Source organism: Amblyomma mixtum, chromosome 6, assembly GCF_055824585.1.
Source record: "Amblyomma mixtum isolate Tamu chromosome 6, ASM5582458v1, whole genome shotgun sequence".
Lineage (NCBI taxonomy): Eukaryota > Metazoa > Arthropoda > Arachnida > Ixodida > Ixodidae > Amblyomma > Amblyomma mixtum.
In genome coordinates this window covers 32260422-32278025 of record NC_143017.1, presented here as the reverse complement: position 1 = coordinate 32278025, position 17604 = coordinate 32260422, and the positions used below count along the sequence as shown (strand labels likewise).

Sequence of the window (17604 nt, the reverse complement as noted above, 5' to 3'; positions counted from 1 at the left end):
TAGGCCTCGTCGCAATGAAAAAAGAACAGCTACTGTCTTTTGAGGAGAAAATTTAAACCCATTTCTGTCTGCCCAAGCACCTAGTTTATTTAGTGTGATTTGTATTTGTCTCTCACAGGTTGATATGCTAGAGGACGTGCATGCTATTTGTAGGTCGTCTACATAAACTGAATACATTATGGACTTGGGTATTACTTTAGCTAAGGAATTCATTTTTACTATGAAGAGTATCGTGCTTAGAATGCACCCCTGGGGTACGCCGTTCTCTTGGGTGAAAGTCATGGAGAGAGTTGTTCCTAGGCGGACTCGGAATGTGCGGTTAGCCAGGAAGTCGTTCAAGCAGTTCAACATCCTGCCGCGGATACCTAGTTCTGCTAGGTCACGGAGGATGCCGAACTTCCACGTAGTATCGTAGGCCTTCTCCAAGTCGAAGAAGACCCCAATACAGTGCTGCTTGTGGATGAACGCCTCCCGGATGGTGTTTTCTAGGCGGACAAGATGATCTGTGGTGGAGCATGTTTTCTTAAACGCAGATTGGTGTTTATCTAGTAGTTGCCGAGATTCAAGTACGAAAGTTAGTCTAATGTTTATTACACTTTCGAAAGATTTAGCAATGCAGCTGGTGAGGGCTATTGGTCTGTAACTGCTAGGACTTGTTGGTGGTTTTCCGGGTTTGAGAAAAGGTATTATGACTGCTTTTTTCCACTCGTCAGGTATATTTCCAGTTATCCAGATTTTATTAAAGAATTTTAACAGTGCCTCTACAGCAGCCTCGGATAGATGTGCAAGCATAGCGTAATGCACGTTGTCTGGTCTTGGTGCTGTCTTTTTTCCAGAAGATAATACTTTATTTAATTCTTGTAGTGTGAGAGGCTGGTTATAATCCTCATGTACACCTGCTCCAGATGGAAATTTTTGTTTTTCAGCTATTGATTTGTGTTTCTGAAATGTGTTTGTGTAGTTGGATGAGCTTGAGATCTCAGCAAAATGCTCGCCCAGTATGTTGGCCTGTTCTTCTAAAGATGTTTGTGTCCCGGGTGCTGTCAAGAGAGGAAGTGTGAAAGGGGTATGGTCACCAGTAAATTTACGAACTTTTTCCCACATTTTCTTTGATGTTATTGAACTATTTATTGAGGAGACATATTTCTGCCAAGAGGTTTTCTCTGCACTTCTTCGCACATACCGCGCTCTGGCTTTTGCCTTCTTAAAGGTAAGTAAGTTCTCTGCAGTGGGATATCGACGCAGAGCGCTCCAGGCTTTGTTTTGTTGTTTTTTTGCTAATGTGCATTCTTTTGTCCACCACGCTTTATGTTTCTTTTGTGCAAGTCCTGTTGTTTGTGGTATAGCGAGTGTTGCAGCCGATATTATGCATTCAGTAAACTTCTCATTAATTTCATCTGTGCTAAGGTCGTCACAATATTCCTTTTCCAGAGTGGCACTTTTTGTAAAAAGTGACCAGTCGGCGAGCTGAATTTTCCAGCGCCGTGGCCTTGTGGGGATGATTGGAGTAGACGATGAGAGCCTGATGACGGTAGGTAAGTGATCGCTGCCCATGGGGTCATTTAAAACATCCCATTTAAAATCGTTAAAAAGTAATGGTGATGCGAAAGCTAAATCGAGAGAGCTCATTTTTGCTGTGCTTGGACAGCAATATGTGGCTTTTCCCGTATTTAAAAGACAGACATTATTCGAAAGTACAAAATCTTCGATTGTTTGGCCTCTAGAGTCACAGCGTTCGCTTCCCCAAAACGGAGAGTGAGCGTTAAAATCGCCAACTACCAGAAATGGCTCCGGCAGTTCATCGATCAGGCTTTCTAGATCTTGGCATGTTAATGTGATGTGTGGGGGAAGATATACAGAACATATTGTTATGGTTTTGTAGCTGATGACGCTAACCGCAACCGCCTCAAGTTTTGTTTTCAGTTTGATTTCTTGAGCCGGGACGCCGCTTTGGATGATGATTGCGACGCCTCCCGAGAGTCTATTTGCATGTTCGCGATCACGCCTAAAAGTTGTATAATGTTTTAAGATATTTGAATGTTGCGGACCAAGATTGGTCTCCTGGAGACATAGGGCTAGAGGCATCACTGACCCTAGAATATGAGTTATATCACTGTAGTTCCTCAACATTCCTCTACAGTTCCATTGTATTATGAAAGCCATCTTAGTTTTGTGTTTGTACTGGTTGAAAAAACTAGATCAAGTTGTTTATGGCCCCGTGACTCGGGGCCTGTCTCTTTTTGACCGATCCAGGGAGCTCCGCCGACCATCCGACGTGGACGGCGAGGGGCTGCCCGGGGTCGTGTCCATCGCCTCTGCAGAGGCACTGGACGACCGTGCAGGAGGCACATTGATTTTTGAGTTAGACCTCGACCTGTGGGAAGAGGTCTTTGGGCCCGCCGACCCGGGGGTCTGCGTCCCCTCCTTTGGGGTAGGCGGAGTAGCGTGAGCTACTCCACCAGACGGCGCGGATGGCCCCGCCCCAGGCTCACTACGTGTGACCTGGACAGGTGCCGAAGCCTGGTGTGGTGCGCCGCGCCCACGCACCACATCGGCGAAGTTTGTTTTTGCAGTGAAGGAGAATTTGTTTGTTTGAGAGTATTGCCTTCTTGCTTCTTTGAAAGAAATGTTTTGCGTAGTCTTGAGAGTAATGATTTCTTTTTCTTTCTTCCAGGACGGACAAGCCCTGGAGTAGGCAGCATGGTCGCCTTCACAATTTGCACACCGTGGGTTAGCAACACATTCTTCGGATTGGTGGTCCTTCGAAGAGCATTTTGCGCAAGTTTTGCGGCCGCGACAACTCTGTGAGCCATGGCCAAATCTCTGGCAGTTGAAACATCTGCGTGGGTTGGGAATATACGGTCTTACATTTATTTTCAGGTAGCCTACTTCAATGGATTCGGGCAATGTGCTCATGTTGAATGTCAAGATCAGGTGTTTGGTGTCCACTTCTTTGCCATCCTTCCGGATCTTGATCCGGTGGACATCTACAACTTCTTGGTCAGTAAGTCCTTCGAGCATTTCCTTTTCAGAAAGGTGGACAAAATCTATTTCAGAGATGACGCCTCGTACAGTATTCAGAGACCGATGTGGGGTCACAGAGACAGGGATGTCCCCAATGGATACAATTGTTGCAACTTTTGAGTGTTGTATGCTGTCGCGCAGTTCAAGAAGTAAGTCGCCACTGGCCATTTTTGACACCTTGTAGCCAAGGCCTAAGGCATCCGTCAAGCGTTTTGAGACTTGGAATGGGGATATTATCCTTGCTTGCGTTTCATCTGTTTTGCTATGGATGACGTGAAATTTTGGAAATGATACTTTTCTTTTTTGAAAAAAGTCGTCTGCTTCGGTCCGCCCTCTCTTGAGAAAGCGATCAGGTTTTGAAAGGGGGGGAGCCATAAAAAATTGAGGTTTTTCGGTCATGGTGCCAGCCACCCACCATGGAGCCCAACAGGGGGACGCGACAGGAACTTGAAAGCAAGTCCTGCCCACGCCAGCTGTACACCTTAACTATAACCTAATATGACTCAACTCAGGGTAGTTGGTCACACACGGTTAACCCTCGCCGCCAGGAAAGAAGGAAAAAACAAAGAAGAGAGGAGGATACAGGAAAGTTGTAAGAAAGGAAATAGGAAAGTGAAAGATAGAGGGGAGGACAGGAAAAGGCGACTGCCGATTTCCCCCGGTCGGGTCAGGCCGGAGGTGCCGTCTACAGGAAGCTGGGGCCAAAGTGGTGTGTTGCCTCCGCCGAGGGGCCTTAAGGGTCCAAACGCTCGGCATCGGCTCAACCACCAGGATCCCCTTTTCCCCGGACACGGCGATGCCACGCACGGCTAGGCGCGGATGCTCGGGTCCGTGGTGAAGCATTGCTCACCATCATCCCCCTGCGGGGATGTCCCTGCGGATGCTCGGGTTAACCCCGTGGTGTCGCCACTCACCAACGTCTGCATGCTGCAGACGCCTCCCTGCGGGGAAGACCAAAAGTACTCGTATAGAACAGTTTAACTGTTCACACTGTGGACTAGATATTTAAGCTCATTTCCATGATTAATAGGCTTTTACGTCTCATTGAAAGTAGAAAAATGAACACCTCAAAACACTGTGTCTGTATCCCTTTAAGACTTCGAATATAAATCAGATCACAGAATCAATATCTACAGCAAGTGTTTATAATTGAATTTGTAGGTCTTGGTAGGATTGCGTCAAGACCAGTGATATTTTCTTCGAAAAAAAAATGCAAAATTTTCATTGTTTATTTTCAGATCTGCACATTCACGCACTTCACAACTAGCCACATGGATTTTTGTTGTCATCTGGTTCATTGGCTAATGGCTGCAGTGCCATGAATGTTACCACAGGTTAGAACAGGCTAGAATTACAGCTTTCATAGTGTGCATTTGGGATTGTTTTCATACTGCCTGCACAGAAGGCATGGTCCAGCAATGGAATTGGTAATAAGATGTGTTGAAATATGCCATCCTTTGTTACTCAAGCCCATGCCCTTTGCCTGCTGGTTCAAAATTAAGGAAATGCAGTAAAGTTTGGCTACAAAAATTTTTAGAGGTGAGATATATTTTTCAATAAAAAATACATAACATATACCCTCTCATTTGTATATAGGTTGCCTAACCGACCAGCAGACCTCAACTCAGGCACAGCAAACTACGCTGAAAGAAATCAAAAAGGCAGCCATGTCATGGTTTCAGCATGCAACTGAACGGGTAATGCGCAAGAAAACTGGCGAACAAAGCTGTGCTCCTGAGCAAAACTGAATGTTGAGTGTGTTGCTAGTGTGCTACATTTTTTTGTTGATATTAACATCTTGGGTTGAGGATTTTTCATTCCAAACTTGATATATTTTCTGTGACACTGTGCTGAGAGATGATTGATTTTGAGAGAGCACAGAATTCAGTAGATTATTTCAATAGATACTGTGAAAACTTCTGCATATCAGCCTGTGTAGTTAGGTAGAATCATGAAATGTATCTTTAAGTTAACTTGGGTATTCTTAGCCTGCTAAGTCCTCACGCACCTCTCTTTACTTGGCTGTCTGTTAGTGGTGGTTTTACTCCTGGAAGTATGTACATTTACTTGTGCAAGGATTAATTCTTTGCCGCAAGTACCATTTGGTGCCAACACCATGTGAAGGTGCTGCAATTTGTATATTGTGCTGCAAGTTTTTTTTTTTTTTCAAATGCAGTCAGTGATTGAAAAAAAGGTGAACTGAAAGAAGTGTACATGTAGTGGTTTTTTTTTTTTGTCTTCCTTCCAGCAAGGCAGCCTATTTCAGCATTGGCCCAGGTGGCAGGATTTCTGCTTTACATGTATACGTGACTCTTTTCGATGACACTATAGCAGAACCGAAAAGAAGACTGCCTAGAATGAGAAGCCAAGCAATATCTTGAAAACATGTCACTTTATTGATACCTAGCAGTTGTATACTTAACAGGGTGAGCAAAAAATCAAAAAAATTTTAGCTTTTGTCTAAATATCAAAGTAAATTCTTTTCTGCATCATTTGATGTATCACACTTCATTCTGTGCATTTTTTATCAACCTGAAAAAGCTATCTGAAAGCAAAGCGGTCAGCGACACGCCCCCTTTAAGAGCGGTGTGTTTTCTCCGCTTTTACGAAAACTAAAAAAACACGAAACGTTCCTAATTTTATTTGAAAGAGAAAGCTCTCTGGCAACCATCCAGAACCCAAACGAGTCCTTCAACAATGTCGTATGGGAGCGTGCTCCAAAAAAATGTCTTTCTGGGCCTACAGACATTGAAGATTGCTACAGTAGATGCTGTTCTGACCTTCAATGATGGTGCCATCGCAAGAACTAAGGTTCTTGAGGCATGCGGACTAAGTCCAGGCAGCAACACTTTCCGCTGGCTAAAGCAAGTCGATCGGCGTCAAGTTTACTTCGCTGATCGAGCTACGCAGCAAGTGACAAAACAGGCACAAGAAGTTAAATGGCAGGAAAGGAGCGACAAGCTGACCTAGATGATGACTGTGCAGGTGGTGTCTACTGAATAAATTGGTCAAAATGGTTGGCTAAGTCGAAATCTTGGGATTTACAGTTTTGTTTACTTTAAACTCAGTTTTCTCAAAACAAGATTTTTTGTTACGTCGGTACCATTATTTTCGAAATGACAATAGATATCAGGCTGATTTTTTCTGTGCATACAGTAGATATATGTGGCAATTTACTGTACCAAAATTATAAGCGTGTGAATAACATTGTTTATTTTAAAATAAAAATATATACAAAATTTGGTCAAAATTAGTGTGTACAAAGTAAAAAAAACACTAATAATTTTATTTCTCGAATACAAAAATAATTTTGGTACAGCAGCTACAAGAAAGAATTCTGAACAAAACGAAGTAAATATCTTGCCACTATCTTTATTATTTGCTGAGAAAAGTGCACCACAATATTCCCCAAAATACATGGGAAAGATGGGGCTTACCCTGTCCCCTTAAGTGTCTAAAATTGCGATGCTTTGTGCTTGAACAATTTCTTTTTCTCTAACTAAGCTGGGCATTTTGTTGCCCATCTGAAATTTGCTTGTACCGAGCTATACTTGCTGTTTTGGTCTCTAGTCCCACTATGCTTGTGTAAATTTGTTCCTGACTGCTACTACTAGAGTTATTTTTCACCCCCATAGTGCGTTTGTATTGCTGTTCCAGCAAAAAAAAAAGAGGATATGTGGATTTTCATGACTTTTATTGTCTATGTAAGAGACGACCATAGTTCCTGTGGCTTGTAGCAGTCTTATAACTTGTGAATGTTAATATCATACTATATGCAGAGTGTTTTAGATTTTTTTCTTCTGGCCGTGCTAGTTGCCTTAAAGCCCATCTACTCCTTATGCACACTTATACGTGTTTTATTTCTAGTCCTGTGCTTGCTGAAATGTGAGTCTGAATGGTAGTGCTTGTGTCAATATTTTAACCTCTGATCTGTGTGCATGTATTGCTGTTATAGCAAAAAAAAGGCTCATTTGTGATTTTATAATCTTTATTGTTTTGAGTGAGACAAGCATAGTTCGTGTACCTTGTAGCAGTCAGACGACCTGTCTTATTTTAGTCATTCCACATGCAGCTTGACTGAAATGTTTATCCTCTGACCATGCTAATTGCCTTGAAGGCCACCTACTACTTATGCACAGCTATATGCCTGCTTTTATCTCTAGTTGCATGCTTGCTGAAATTTGATCCTGACAGATAGTACTTATGTTATTATTTTAATTTCTAATCTACGTAGTTGGGTTGAATTGCTGTTATAGCAAGAAAGGGTCATTTGTGTTTTAAGAACATTGATTATTCTAAATAAGACAATAGTTCCTATGCCTTATTGCAGTCACATAATTTGCCTCATTTTAGCTATGCTACGTGCAGTGTGATTGAGATTTTTTCACCTCTGCTGCGTGTGCTTGTATTGTTGTTTTAGTAAAAAAAAGTTGCATTTGTGTTTTTAGTTTGGTTTTCTGGCGCTTTACATCCCAAAGCAACCCGGGCTATAAGGGATGCCATAGTGGAGGGCTCCAGATAATTTCGACTACCTGGGGTTCTCTAGCGTGCACTGACATCGCACAGTACACTGGCCTTTTAACTTTTCTCCTCCTTCGAAATGGGACTGCCATGGCTGGGATCGAACCCGCGTCTTTTGGGTCAGCAGCCGAGCACCATATGACCAATGAGGCACTGAGTGGCATATTCGTGATTTGTTGTGTTCATTATTTATAAGACAGTCATATAATATTTATGCCTTACAGTATGCCGCTACTGTTTGTTTTAATGTCATGCCCTTTGCAGTGCAATTAATATTTTTTGTTCTGACCAAGATAATCATCCCGAAGCCTGCTTAGACCTTACATGACTTATCTGTATATACCTGCTGTTTTAGCCGTATAGTTATTTTGCATCTCTCTGTTTTGCAACTCTGTATCTGGGGTTGGCTTGGCTACTTATATATTGTATTGGAATCCTACTGCTTCAAGTTTGAAAACGTGATTATTTTGGCTCATACTAACCAGACAAGCTAAACAAAATCAATGAAGCCTATTACACACATATGTGCACACCATCCATGACCTTGCTCTCAATAACGAGAAATGCCTGAGAGGAGCTGTTAAAGCTGTGTTAGTGCATCCTTTACGTGAGTTGTTCTGTTTCATGTGCTGTTATTAAAAAATAAAATTCAGCTGTGAATCAGCATTCAGCCTGATCACCAGCATGCCCCATATATTTGAATAAAACTATTTTAGCCAAAGCTTTGTGTTTTAAATCACTGTGCAGCGTAATCCAGGCCTGTGTTCCAACTTTGTGTCGTTTTTACAATAGCATCACTCTCGGCCATATGCTGTTGGTCGAAATGCCAGAAGCGGAAGCTGGTTCTGTTGCGGCTATGAGGCACTGCTTCTGCTTCTGGTATTTTGGTCAGTCATGCGTGACCAGTAGCGACACTTTTGAAAAGGACACGAGGTTATGTTGGGTCCTGGCGAAGGAAAAAATAAAAATAGTAACGTCCTATTGCAGTCCTGCGAAGGTCCTAAATATGTACTCGTCAAACATCCGAAGGACTTCTTTCGGCGTTTCACTTCGGATGTTTTCAGGATTTTTTCGGGACGTCCGCGGGATGTGCGTAAAGTCCTGCCGCGGACTTCCCAAGGACGTCCTTAGGATGTAGGTGTGTTGTCTGGGGTTATTCTGAGCTATGTGAAAGACAAAATCAAAGCTTGCAAACCAGCTTGAAGACCCACAGGTTGTAAAATATCATTTATCAGTGAATAAAAAAAGTATTTGCAAATAAATATACTCGTGAAATAACTGTTTTTAAAGTGAGTATTAACACTGCCTCTGTAGAAAAAGAGAAACGTCACGTTACAAGAAATATGATTGCGTAGATGAAGATGGACTTTGTATTTTTGTATAATCAAAAGGAAACATGTTACTCCCCAAGTGTCACACCCCCGCCCACCAATGTCCCCCCTCCCAGAATGTCAGAAAATGAGAGACTAATTAGATGTTGGACACTGGGCCAGACTGATCACACCTTTGTGTGCCCTTACTCTTAACACAGCTTGCTAATAGCGACACCAAACATCCGACTGAAAGTGCAGCATTTTTACACCGCATGGAAACTATGTCACAGACCAGTAGAACGTGTCTCGTCAGGAGAGAGCAGAGGCGGCGTTCCGATAGCGCAGTAACAAGCTCGTAGCACGGCTGTTGCTGGGGGTCCGTCAAGGTCTCTCTCGGGGCTCGGCCATCCGCGAACGGAGCTGACAATGGAGTTCCAGGAAGCGTGGAAAGTTCCAAGGGCGGTGGTACGGGTGCGCTGTTTTTTTGAAAGTGGAGAGTGCAGGCCTGGCCGACTCGGTGACAACTGTCCCGGAAGACTTAAGTCTTTTGCATCCCCTCCTGCTCTCCCACGCGGCGCTCCGAGGGAGCTGCGCCGGTTAATGCATCCCCTCTGCCCGTCGTCACCGTGTTGAAAAAAAAGCGCCCCGATGATGAGGAGAAGGGAGAAGTGTGCTCTCTGCCGGCCCGTGCAGGTTGTAGGGAACACAGTCGGGAGGAAACGGTCAGCTAAAGAGGTTGGGTGCACGTGGTGTGTCTGCGGGCGTGGAGGGCCGAATTACCGCGCCGAGGCACCCGCGTTCCATCGCGCGAGGCCCGCCGCCGTCGAGCCATCGCCCCATCGACAGCCACCCGAACCAGAGTCATCGCCGCAGCCCCCGTATGTGAATTGTCCGCCAGACTTTCTCCCTTTCCTACCTGTAACGTTTTGTATATTCCTTCCTTCAAAGCTCTGTACGCCTTCTTGTTCTCTATAGTTGGATGAGTTTGTTTTTGTATTGTCCGTCTCCTACGTGTCGTGTTATGTATAGTTTCTGCTACTCCTCTGTTCATTTTTACTTTTTTTGTGTTTCCCTGCCTGTGAGTAAATACTTGTCTTAACCCCTCAACCCCTTGAGTTCCTTTTGAATGACCGATGCACACGTGCACCACGCACGGGCTGACCGACCTCCACAAATAAATGTTGTCCCACGCTCGCTTTTAGACCACAGGGAAGCGCAAAGCGGCTCCTGTGCCTCAACGGTTTGCACCAGGCAGCTGGTTGACGAGCAATAGTTGTGACACTGTATGATTGCAAATTCGCGACACTCAGCAGTAATGGGTTAAAAACGAATTAAATATGAGTGCTGTATACTGGGCACAAGCTATATTGGAAACTGTTACAATGAAACATCACTGCTCCTCAACCGCAGTGCATGAAGAAATTACGAGTGAACTGCCAAACGTGTAGAAGCATTTCTCTACATAGCTTCTTACGAAAATCGGTGTATGGGCACATTTATGAATATATCAAAATAAAGTACTTACCAGTAGCATACAAACCATGCTTCTCCAGCGAGTCAGCCATCTTCCACCGAGTCTTTTCGTTGTCCCAGATCTTGTGAAGCTGCTTTGGATTTCTTAGCCGCATGTTAGGCTGGCCATCATACTCCACGCAATACTCCCATGCCTGGACTTGAGAGACAGCTGAAGCACTAATTGTGTGCTTGTTTTCGACTGCCATGCAGCGGGTGGTGCCCGGGAACTGAGGTAACCTCCTCGACGGTAGCAGCTGCAGCGACGGTAGCAGCTGCACTGTCGATGCACTGTTGAAGCAGCCTCTGTTGATGTCAGCAGTCTCATCTGGTTGGTGCTCATGAGCTGCAGCTGACATCCAACTGGCTTGACCTGCAGAGAGAAATACTGGCTCACGCAAGTGCTCCGACATACTAACCTACAAATATCAGTGCTCTCTGGGTCTCCCTCCCACGCACTTCTCAATCTGTTCTAAGCATGGTAGGAAAGTGGGACACGTGTTTCATGGCATTCAAAAATGGGTGTGCATGGTTTATTGTACTTTTTCATGAGAAGTAAGGAAACCCAGCAGGGCAAAATGCAAGGTTTTTATATCCATATAATTAGGAGTAAAAACAAAGCACATCACTGAAAGCAGCTGTACTTGTCCAGGCCTTATCGCAACTGCACTAACGGAAACATTGGGAACCGCCGCGGCAGCTCAGTGGTTAGGGCACTCGGCTACTGAGCCGGAGTTAGCCGGAGTTCTCGGGTTTGATTCCGGCCACTGCGGCCAAGTTTCAGTGGAGGCGAAATGCAAAAGGCGCCCCTGTGGTGCGGGATGTCAGTGCACATTAAAGATCCCCAGGTGGTCAAACCTCCACTACATTTACATTTCCTCCTTTCTTCTCTCACTCCCTTCTTTGCAACAGACACAGTTCAGGTGTTCACAAGATGCAAGGCAGATATGCCATTTCCTTTCAGAACACTGCTGCAGCAAATGATTATGTGGGTGCTACCCCATGTCATGCCTCTATTGGGAAAGAAAAATGTCAGACAAACCTGGCACTAAAAGAAAAATCTCAAGCACACCACCCAAAAGAACACACTGTTCTTGAATTATGCAGTGTTCTCATGCAGAGCATGAATAAAAAGTTTTTTTTCTTCGTAGCTGTCCTCTACAAGCACTGTCTACTTCAGGCCTCTTTTAGGATCAGTGCAGTAGTAAAAACAAAACCGGTTCTTGAAATCAAAGCAAACGCTTCCTTTTGCACTGCTCATACTTGCACTGCAGCCCTTCTTCAAAAGTTGCCACCTTGTTTCCCTGCTTTAGAAAACATTCATGCACTGGCGGCGCTCATCGTAACGCGTATTTCATTGTGTTTTCTTCAAGACAAAAGATTTGCATCACAAGTTGTTGCTCTGCTTTCTTCGAGCTCATTACAGACACCAAGCTTAGTTTAGTTCACGTGTGTCTTGCTCTGCTTTCTTCGAGCTCATTACGCACACCAAGCTTAGTTTTTTTGTTCACGTATGTCTGATCCACTCACAAAGTGCCCAGGCAGCCGGTCTCAGCAGATGTGTTGGCAGCAAGCCGTAAAAGTCACACTAAGCAGTTGTTTGCTACGAGTGGCTCCTTGCATCAGATTTAGACCTTCAGCTGTAACAGCACTACCTCATCTGATCACTTCCGAGTGCCTATCCCTCCAGGGTAGCTTGCCTTGCAGGGTTGTGTCCCGATGTTTATTAGCTAGATTGTTCGAAAACAATTGCGACTGCAGCAGATACAATCTCAGCTGTTTCTACATGTCAGGCACACTGGAATACCAACTGTCCAGTTGAAGGCTATTGCAACATTGCTCCAGGAACAGTGTCCAGATTATGCTGCTCAGCTTTCCTAAACAGTGTGCATTGGTCACGAACTCGAGCGCAGTAAGCTGTCGCTTGAACTTAACTTGTTCAGCAAACACAACAAGTAACCCTGGACTGTGACCGCTAGAGGCAATAAACTGACTCGCACGAACCAAAGTGGGCGTGGCGTAGCACGGGCAGCGATCAACAGAAGATCGTCGCACAGACAATCACAGATAAGTGGATTGAAGATCTGATTTTCGATTTAGAAAGGTCTCACCCCGTGTGGGGTGAGTGGGCCGATCCCGGAGGCAGTGCAATACCGGGCCAACCCGTGGCGGAGGTGAAGCAAGCTTCAAGCACTCCGCCGCATTCCAAAAATAAGTTTAATATCTTGGGTCCAAATAGGACCCGTATCAGATATTAAGCTGATAAGAACAGATACTACACTTTGATCTTAGCCAAAAGGCCGAGAAGCGATAACCTGCAATCGAATCGCACTTTGAAGTCCTTCCGATTGACCGCCGGACACGACCCTCTGGCCAGGTGAGGTCCCGCCGGCGAGCGCCGTGAATTCCGCCGATCCTCCGCGGCGACCGCTCCGGCGGCGCACTGTGGTCGCTTCGGCACGTTGGTACTACTTGAGAGAAGTTCATTAATGCCTAATATACTCAGGATTCGATTAAGAACCCTCCGGACCCAAGCATAACACAGCCAGCGGTCGCGAAGTCGTCCGGAAAAAAATGCGCTAAACGGCCCCGAAAATAGCATATTATTTCCTCTAACAAAATAATTTAGCTTGTAATAAGTACCTGAACCTGCAAAACCTTATCTCATGAAACGCATATCAACGATCAAAAAAGCAACAAACGAAACTGCATCCAGTATGGCAGCGCCCGTGAGTCAGCACGTCGCCCGTCCACGTATCGCAGTTCGAGCGCTGCTAGGCCGGTAAATGTGATCGTCCTAGCACTCCCAAGGGCATATCCGTGGCTTACTGAACAAGTTTAGAAAACTGATAGGCAGACGGAGTTCGCTTGCAGCTACGATCTTCAAGCGGACGCATGGAATCGTACACGGTGAGCATGGAAGCCATGCCAGCCATTTGGGCACAGCTCGTCGCTTTGGATTTGTGTTCTGCCATCTCTAGTACAACACAACGAAAATCTAGTGCCAGGACCTCGTTGTGGGTAGAGTGAATGGCTCTTTATTCAGTGAATGCTAGCCAGGCATTTACATTCAGCACAGCTGATCCGCCGTTTCCCTGTCGTACGGATACATCGTGCTGCCCAACGCATACCACCGTGCCCTGTATGTTTAATTATATCGCGGTACCAAACGCATCGGTCTTGCTAAACTAGCGGTACCAAACGTATCGGTCTTGCTAAACTAATGGAATGAAAATACAAGGATCGGCGAACTAGCGCTTTTAAAAACTTGGTCGTCAAGGAAGCCGAGTCGCCATGCGAGCGCGCGTCAGCGGACATGTTAGTCCGCCGCCTGGTTCGTAGATGGCGCCACCATACCACGAGTCGCACCGTAGGGAGAAAATCAAAATGTCGAAAGACAAAGAGGAGCGAAACGTGAAACCCTCAAACCGCAACCACGAGCTCCCTGCTTCAAAACCAAACGACACATCTTCAGAGACGTTCACTGAAACGCAATTAGAGTCACGAACGTGTGTGCAACATAAACTGAGGAAAGCGAGAGGCTGTCATGTCAATCCGTGCATGGCGCCGCGGCAATTGAAAATTCGACCACCTTCCCCGAAGAAATACAGTATATATAAAGCAAGATGCCATAGCTATTAAATAGGAAACATAACGCGCGTTGTGCACCGTGACATTTCACTAAACTGTAGCAAAAGCGGCGCTTATGTGCTATTTAATGTGCAGGCAGCTGGGGACGTGCTACCTCCCCTCCCCAGCGCTGCGAGCTCGACAGTCACAAACCAAGCGAAATACATATCACGCTCACCCGAGAGTCGACATGGCTCCAACAGCTCCAAAGTATGACGCTGGATGCAATGCAGCTCTACGTTGGGCTCCGCCGAAGGTTCTTCGAAGAGTTACTGTGACGGCGACACAACTGTGACAACCAGTTATGCATGGCTGACGTCAATTGGGCATGAATTGGGCTTCAGACGTTGGCAGACGTCAACGGGGTGCACGGCTCAAACGTCGACTAGCGCGTCTTGCAGGCGCCACAAAACACGGCGCAACAGCTGTGACCACATCACCACCGCTTGGGTAAAGCGAAAAGGGAGACTGGCTACTCTGAGCTAAGCAGCACATGACCAAGAGCGCCAAGAGCGAAGCGCAGTAGCGCAAATGAGCCCGTCTGCGCCGAAAAGTGCGCAGTCCTATTTCGCCACCTGCCCACCCTGTTGACGAATGGAAGCGGTCGGCTTGGCTGGATAAATGGATGGAATATAGGAGCGCCCCCTTTGAAATGGGGTAGTGGCAAATGCCCCCCCATGCCCGGCTTTTTTTTTTTTAATTTTGTTTAACTTTTTTGTTCAAGGTTCGTTTGTTGCATGTTTAGGGTACAAGATTAAAAAAACACTGAAATACAGAAGGAGGTCCCAAAGTCAGAGACTGTGGACGGGACCTCCTGTGAAAACAATTGTAAAAAAGATTATACAGTCAGCAGACGCAAAAATTATAAAATTGTCGGCATCAGTAAATTTGTGCGGTGAGTTAGATACGAATTTGAATGAAAAAAGATGACACATCTAAAAGCATACAGAACAACACAAAACAAAAATCATAAAATTATATAAAACTATAAACCATGAGGGGGATTGTAAAAACTGACGAAGAGCGGATTTAAAGGCACAGCTATTTGATGACTGCTTAAAGGGGTGGAGACACCAAATTTTGAAGCTATAAAAAGCCTGCTATGGGATTCCTATGTATGCAAGGGCAGTCACTGCCAGGTGTTGGACGCAACAAACGTTTAAAAAATATTTTAATTCGGTTCCAAAGATTACCTAAATGCTCACTCTCACGACCTAGACCCATTCGCTAGCGCCATCAACCATGACGTCACAAGGGGTGTAGAAAAATAAAGTTTTAGTGACGTCATACCAAAATACAGTGACGTACGATGAGCGGGGCACAGCCGCGTGAGCGCAGTCGACGCACCAGCGAGCCGCGTTTGCTGCTAACCGCCACTCGCTCGGTTTGCGGCGCGCCGTTGCGAACAGCGTCGCAACGTCCGATTGCAGCTCGTTGCCTGCGTCCGGCCTGCTAGATGTCAACGGCGGGCCGCTCGCGGCAACAACGACGGGAAGCGGCAGCCAATGCGAGCGCGGAGAGCGGCAGCGTCATGATGACATAGGGCGCACTCCTTGGAGCCGGGCGGCCTGCGCCAGTCTTCGTGCTGAACGCCGGCATCTGAAGAACGCGATTGTATTGTTTGTTCACGTTCATAGCAAACCCTGGGATATATGAATATCAAAAATGCATCGTTTGTGACGATCGTTGGCAAATACCGAGTTCCTGGTAGAAGTGATGACTGCGATGCAAGCAAATTTCATCCCATAGCCGGTTTTGTGCTGCTGCTACCTGGTGCGGTTCGCCTGCCGTCTGCTAGCTCTGTTGCTGAAGACGTCGTGGAAATCGAGCATATCTTTTATTATGGGACGAGTTCACAGTAAAGGGGTGCCGAGCGGAGCACGTTTCTGAGCGCTGGCCAGTCCCGAAGCTCCCTCAGCTGCGGAGTCGATATCGAAAGCAGCTAGGCCTAGCGACGACTAGGGCAGTCTGGGACCAGCGCGCAGGTCGTCGGCCGGCGTTGCCGCAGGCAGTGTCGCTGCCGAAAGATCCACTTTTAGCACAGATGCATGCTGTCGTATCTCGAATCTAGAAAGCATCCTTTCTGGTGGCATGGCTGTTTTGTATTTTCTTGTGCGGACGTGAAGTACGCCGAGTCTGCCGGCCGGTAGGTCAGCCTGGATACCGTCTGCCGACGTCATAAAAGCGAGCTAAAGAGTGTTCTTGACGTAAATAATAAACCATGGGACAAGAAATGTGAAAAAAGTGTCATTTTTGAGGATCGCTGACCAATACTGAGCTGCTAGTAGAGGTAACAACTGTGATATGAGCAAATTTCTCACAACCGCGCCTAGCAGCTGCCGCTGGCGCGACGTCGGGGTCCGGCTCGCCTGGCGCCCGCTAGCTCCGCTGCCGAAGGCGTCGAGGAGATTGACCATACTATTATTTTATTGTGAGATGATTCTGTTAACACTACAGCTATTTGTGAAAAGTAGGCCTTTTATTATAGCGCAGGCGACTTCCGAAGCGCCTGCCGCTTGCTAAACAGGCTATAGGCCTAGCGACGACCACGGCAGCCAGGCAGCAGCAGAGCTCGTCGCCCGGAGCGCCCGCGAGCGGTGCCGTTGCCGAAAGCTCCCAACATAAGCAGACATGCTTTGTCGCTGCTCGAGTATAGCTGGCAGTTCTGATAACAAGGCGATCTTGTCTTTTCTTGTGATATTTGTACACCATCCCAAGCAGCGCTCAGGTACTGCTGCACGGCAGCGAAGTGTGACACCGGTTGTGGGCGCAGCTTGGGTAGAGCGGCGCAGCGATGCTTACTGGCATTTTGCAAAGTGTTTCGCATCCTCACGCGAACCCGCGAAGGCGATATTAGCGTGCGAACAAAAAAAAAGTCGATGTCCTCACTCGTTGCAATCAGATCTGTCAGAATCCGAGCTGCTGGGACTATACAGACGTGCAGTTGTTTGTTTTCATATGCGCTGGTCAGCACGTGTGTGGGAAAGCAGACGATGCAGCAGTAGGTGCGTCACAACTTTTGTGGGCCCACGTGACCAAGCGAAGCAGTTGATCTTCCCCCTCTGTGACGTCACTGTACAACTCGGCGTTCCGAAACCGAAACCGAAAATCGTTCACCTAAAAATGCTATAATAAATTATTCACTGTGAATATATGAATCTTTGAGTGTGTATCATGCTTCCTGGAGCCATAAGAAACGTTTGCAACTAAGAACGCGCGAACCACAAATTTGGTGTCTCCACCCCTTTAATGGTAACAGGTAATGAGTTCGATAATGTGGTAGCAGAGAAGCGAACTGTTGGTTTGCCATAATTAGTGTTAGGTTTAGGGAGTAAGAAGTTATTGAGATTAGCAAAACGTGTGTCGTTGAGAAGCGGATTTTGGTCACTGGTAGTTATAGCGAAAAAAGAAGTAGCTCTCTAACCATGTCTCTGACAGATTTCTTCATACGGGTACATAATTTGTATTCGATTATTTTGGGCACAGATAAACTATTGTGTGATAAGAGCACACGAGGGGCATTTACAGAGTAGTGACTGTAAGTGATAATGCGAATTGCTTGATTTTGGATATTTGCAGAGGAGATAAATGCGAATGATATGTG

The 17604-nt window shown here is 46.0% G+C and overlaps 2 protein-coding genes and 1 non-coding gene across 11 annotated transcripts in view; 1 reads left to right on the top strand and 2 right to left on the bottom strand.

Annotated features, from left to right (window-relative positions):
- LOC149338737 (uncharacterized) overlaps window positions 1–14584 on the bottom strand; it is a 43740-nt gene extending 29156 nt beyond the window's left edge. For 8 of the 9 annotated variants that reach the window (XM_089547744.1, XM_089547740.1, XM_089547741.1 and 5 more), the window contains exons 1-2: window positions 14179–14584; window positions 10384–10743 (exon numbers count right to left, since the gene is read on the bottom strand). In XM_089547744.1, coding sequence (XP_089403870.1) covers window positions 10384–10729 — 346 coding nt within the window. In that variant the 5' untranslated portion in view covers window positions 10730–10743; window positions 14179–14584. Of the gene's footprint in view, window positions 1–10383; window positions 10744–12374; window positions 12703–14178 lie in introns of those variants that run through there. The other variant, XM_089547745.1, reaches the window with a different exon arrangement.
- On the bottom strand, window positions 12491–12682 carry LOC149338738 (U2 spliceosomal RNA). Its single transcript, XR_016283911.1, has one exon. It is a non-coding gene; the product is annotated as a U2 spliceosomal RNA (small nuclear RNA).
- Window positions 13098–17604, top strand: part of LOC149338736 (uncharacterized) — a 76123-nt gene continuing 71616 nt past the window's right edge. Inside the window, exon 1 of the mRNA XM_089547739.1 lies at window positions 13098–13280. The gene's annotated coding sequence lies outside the window, so the exon portion shown is untranslated. The remainder of the gene's footprint in view (window positions 13281–17604) is intronic.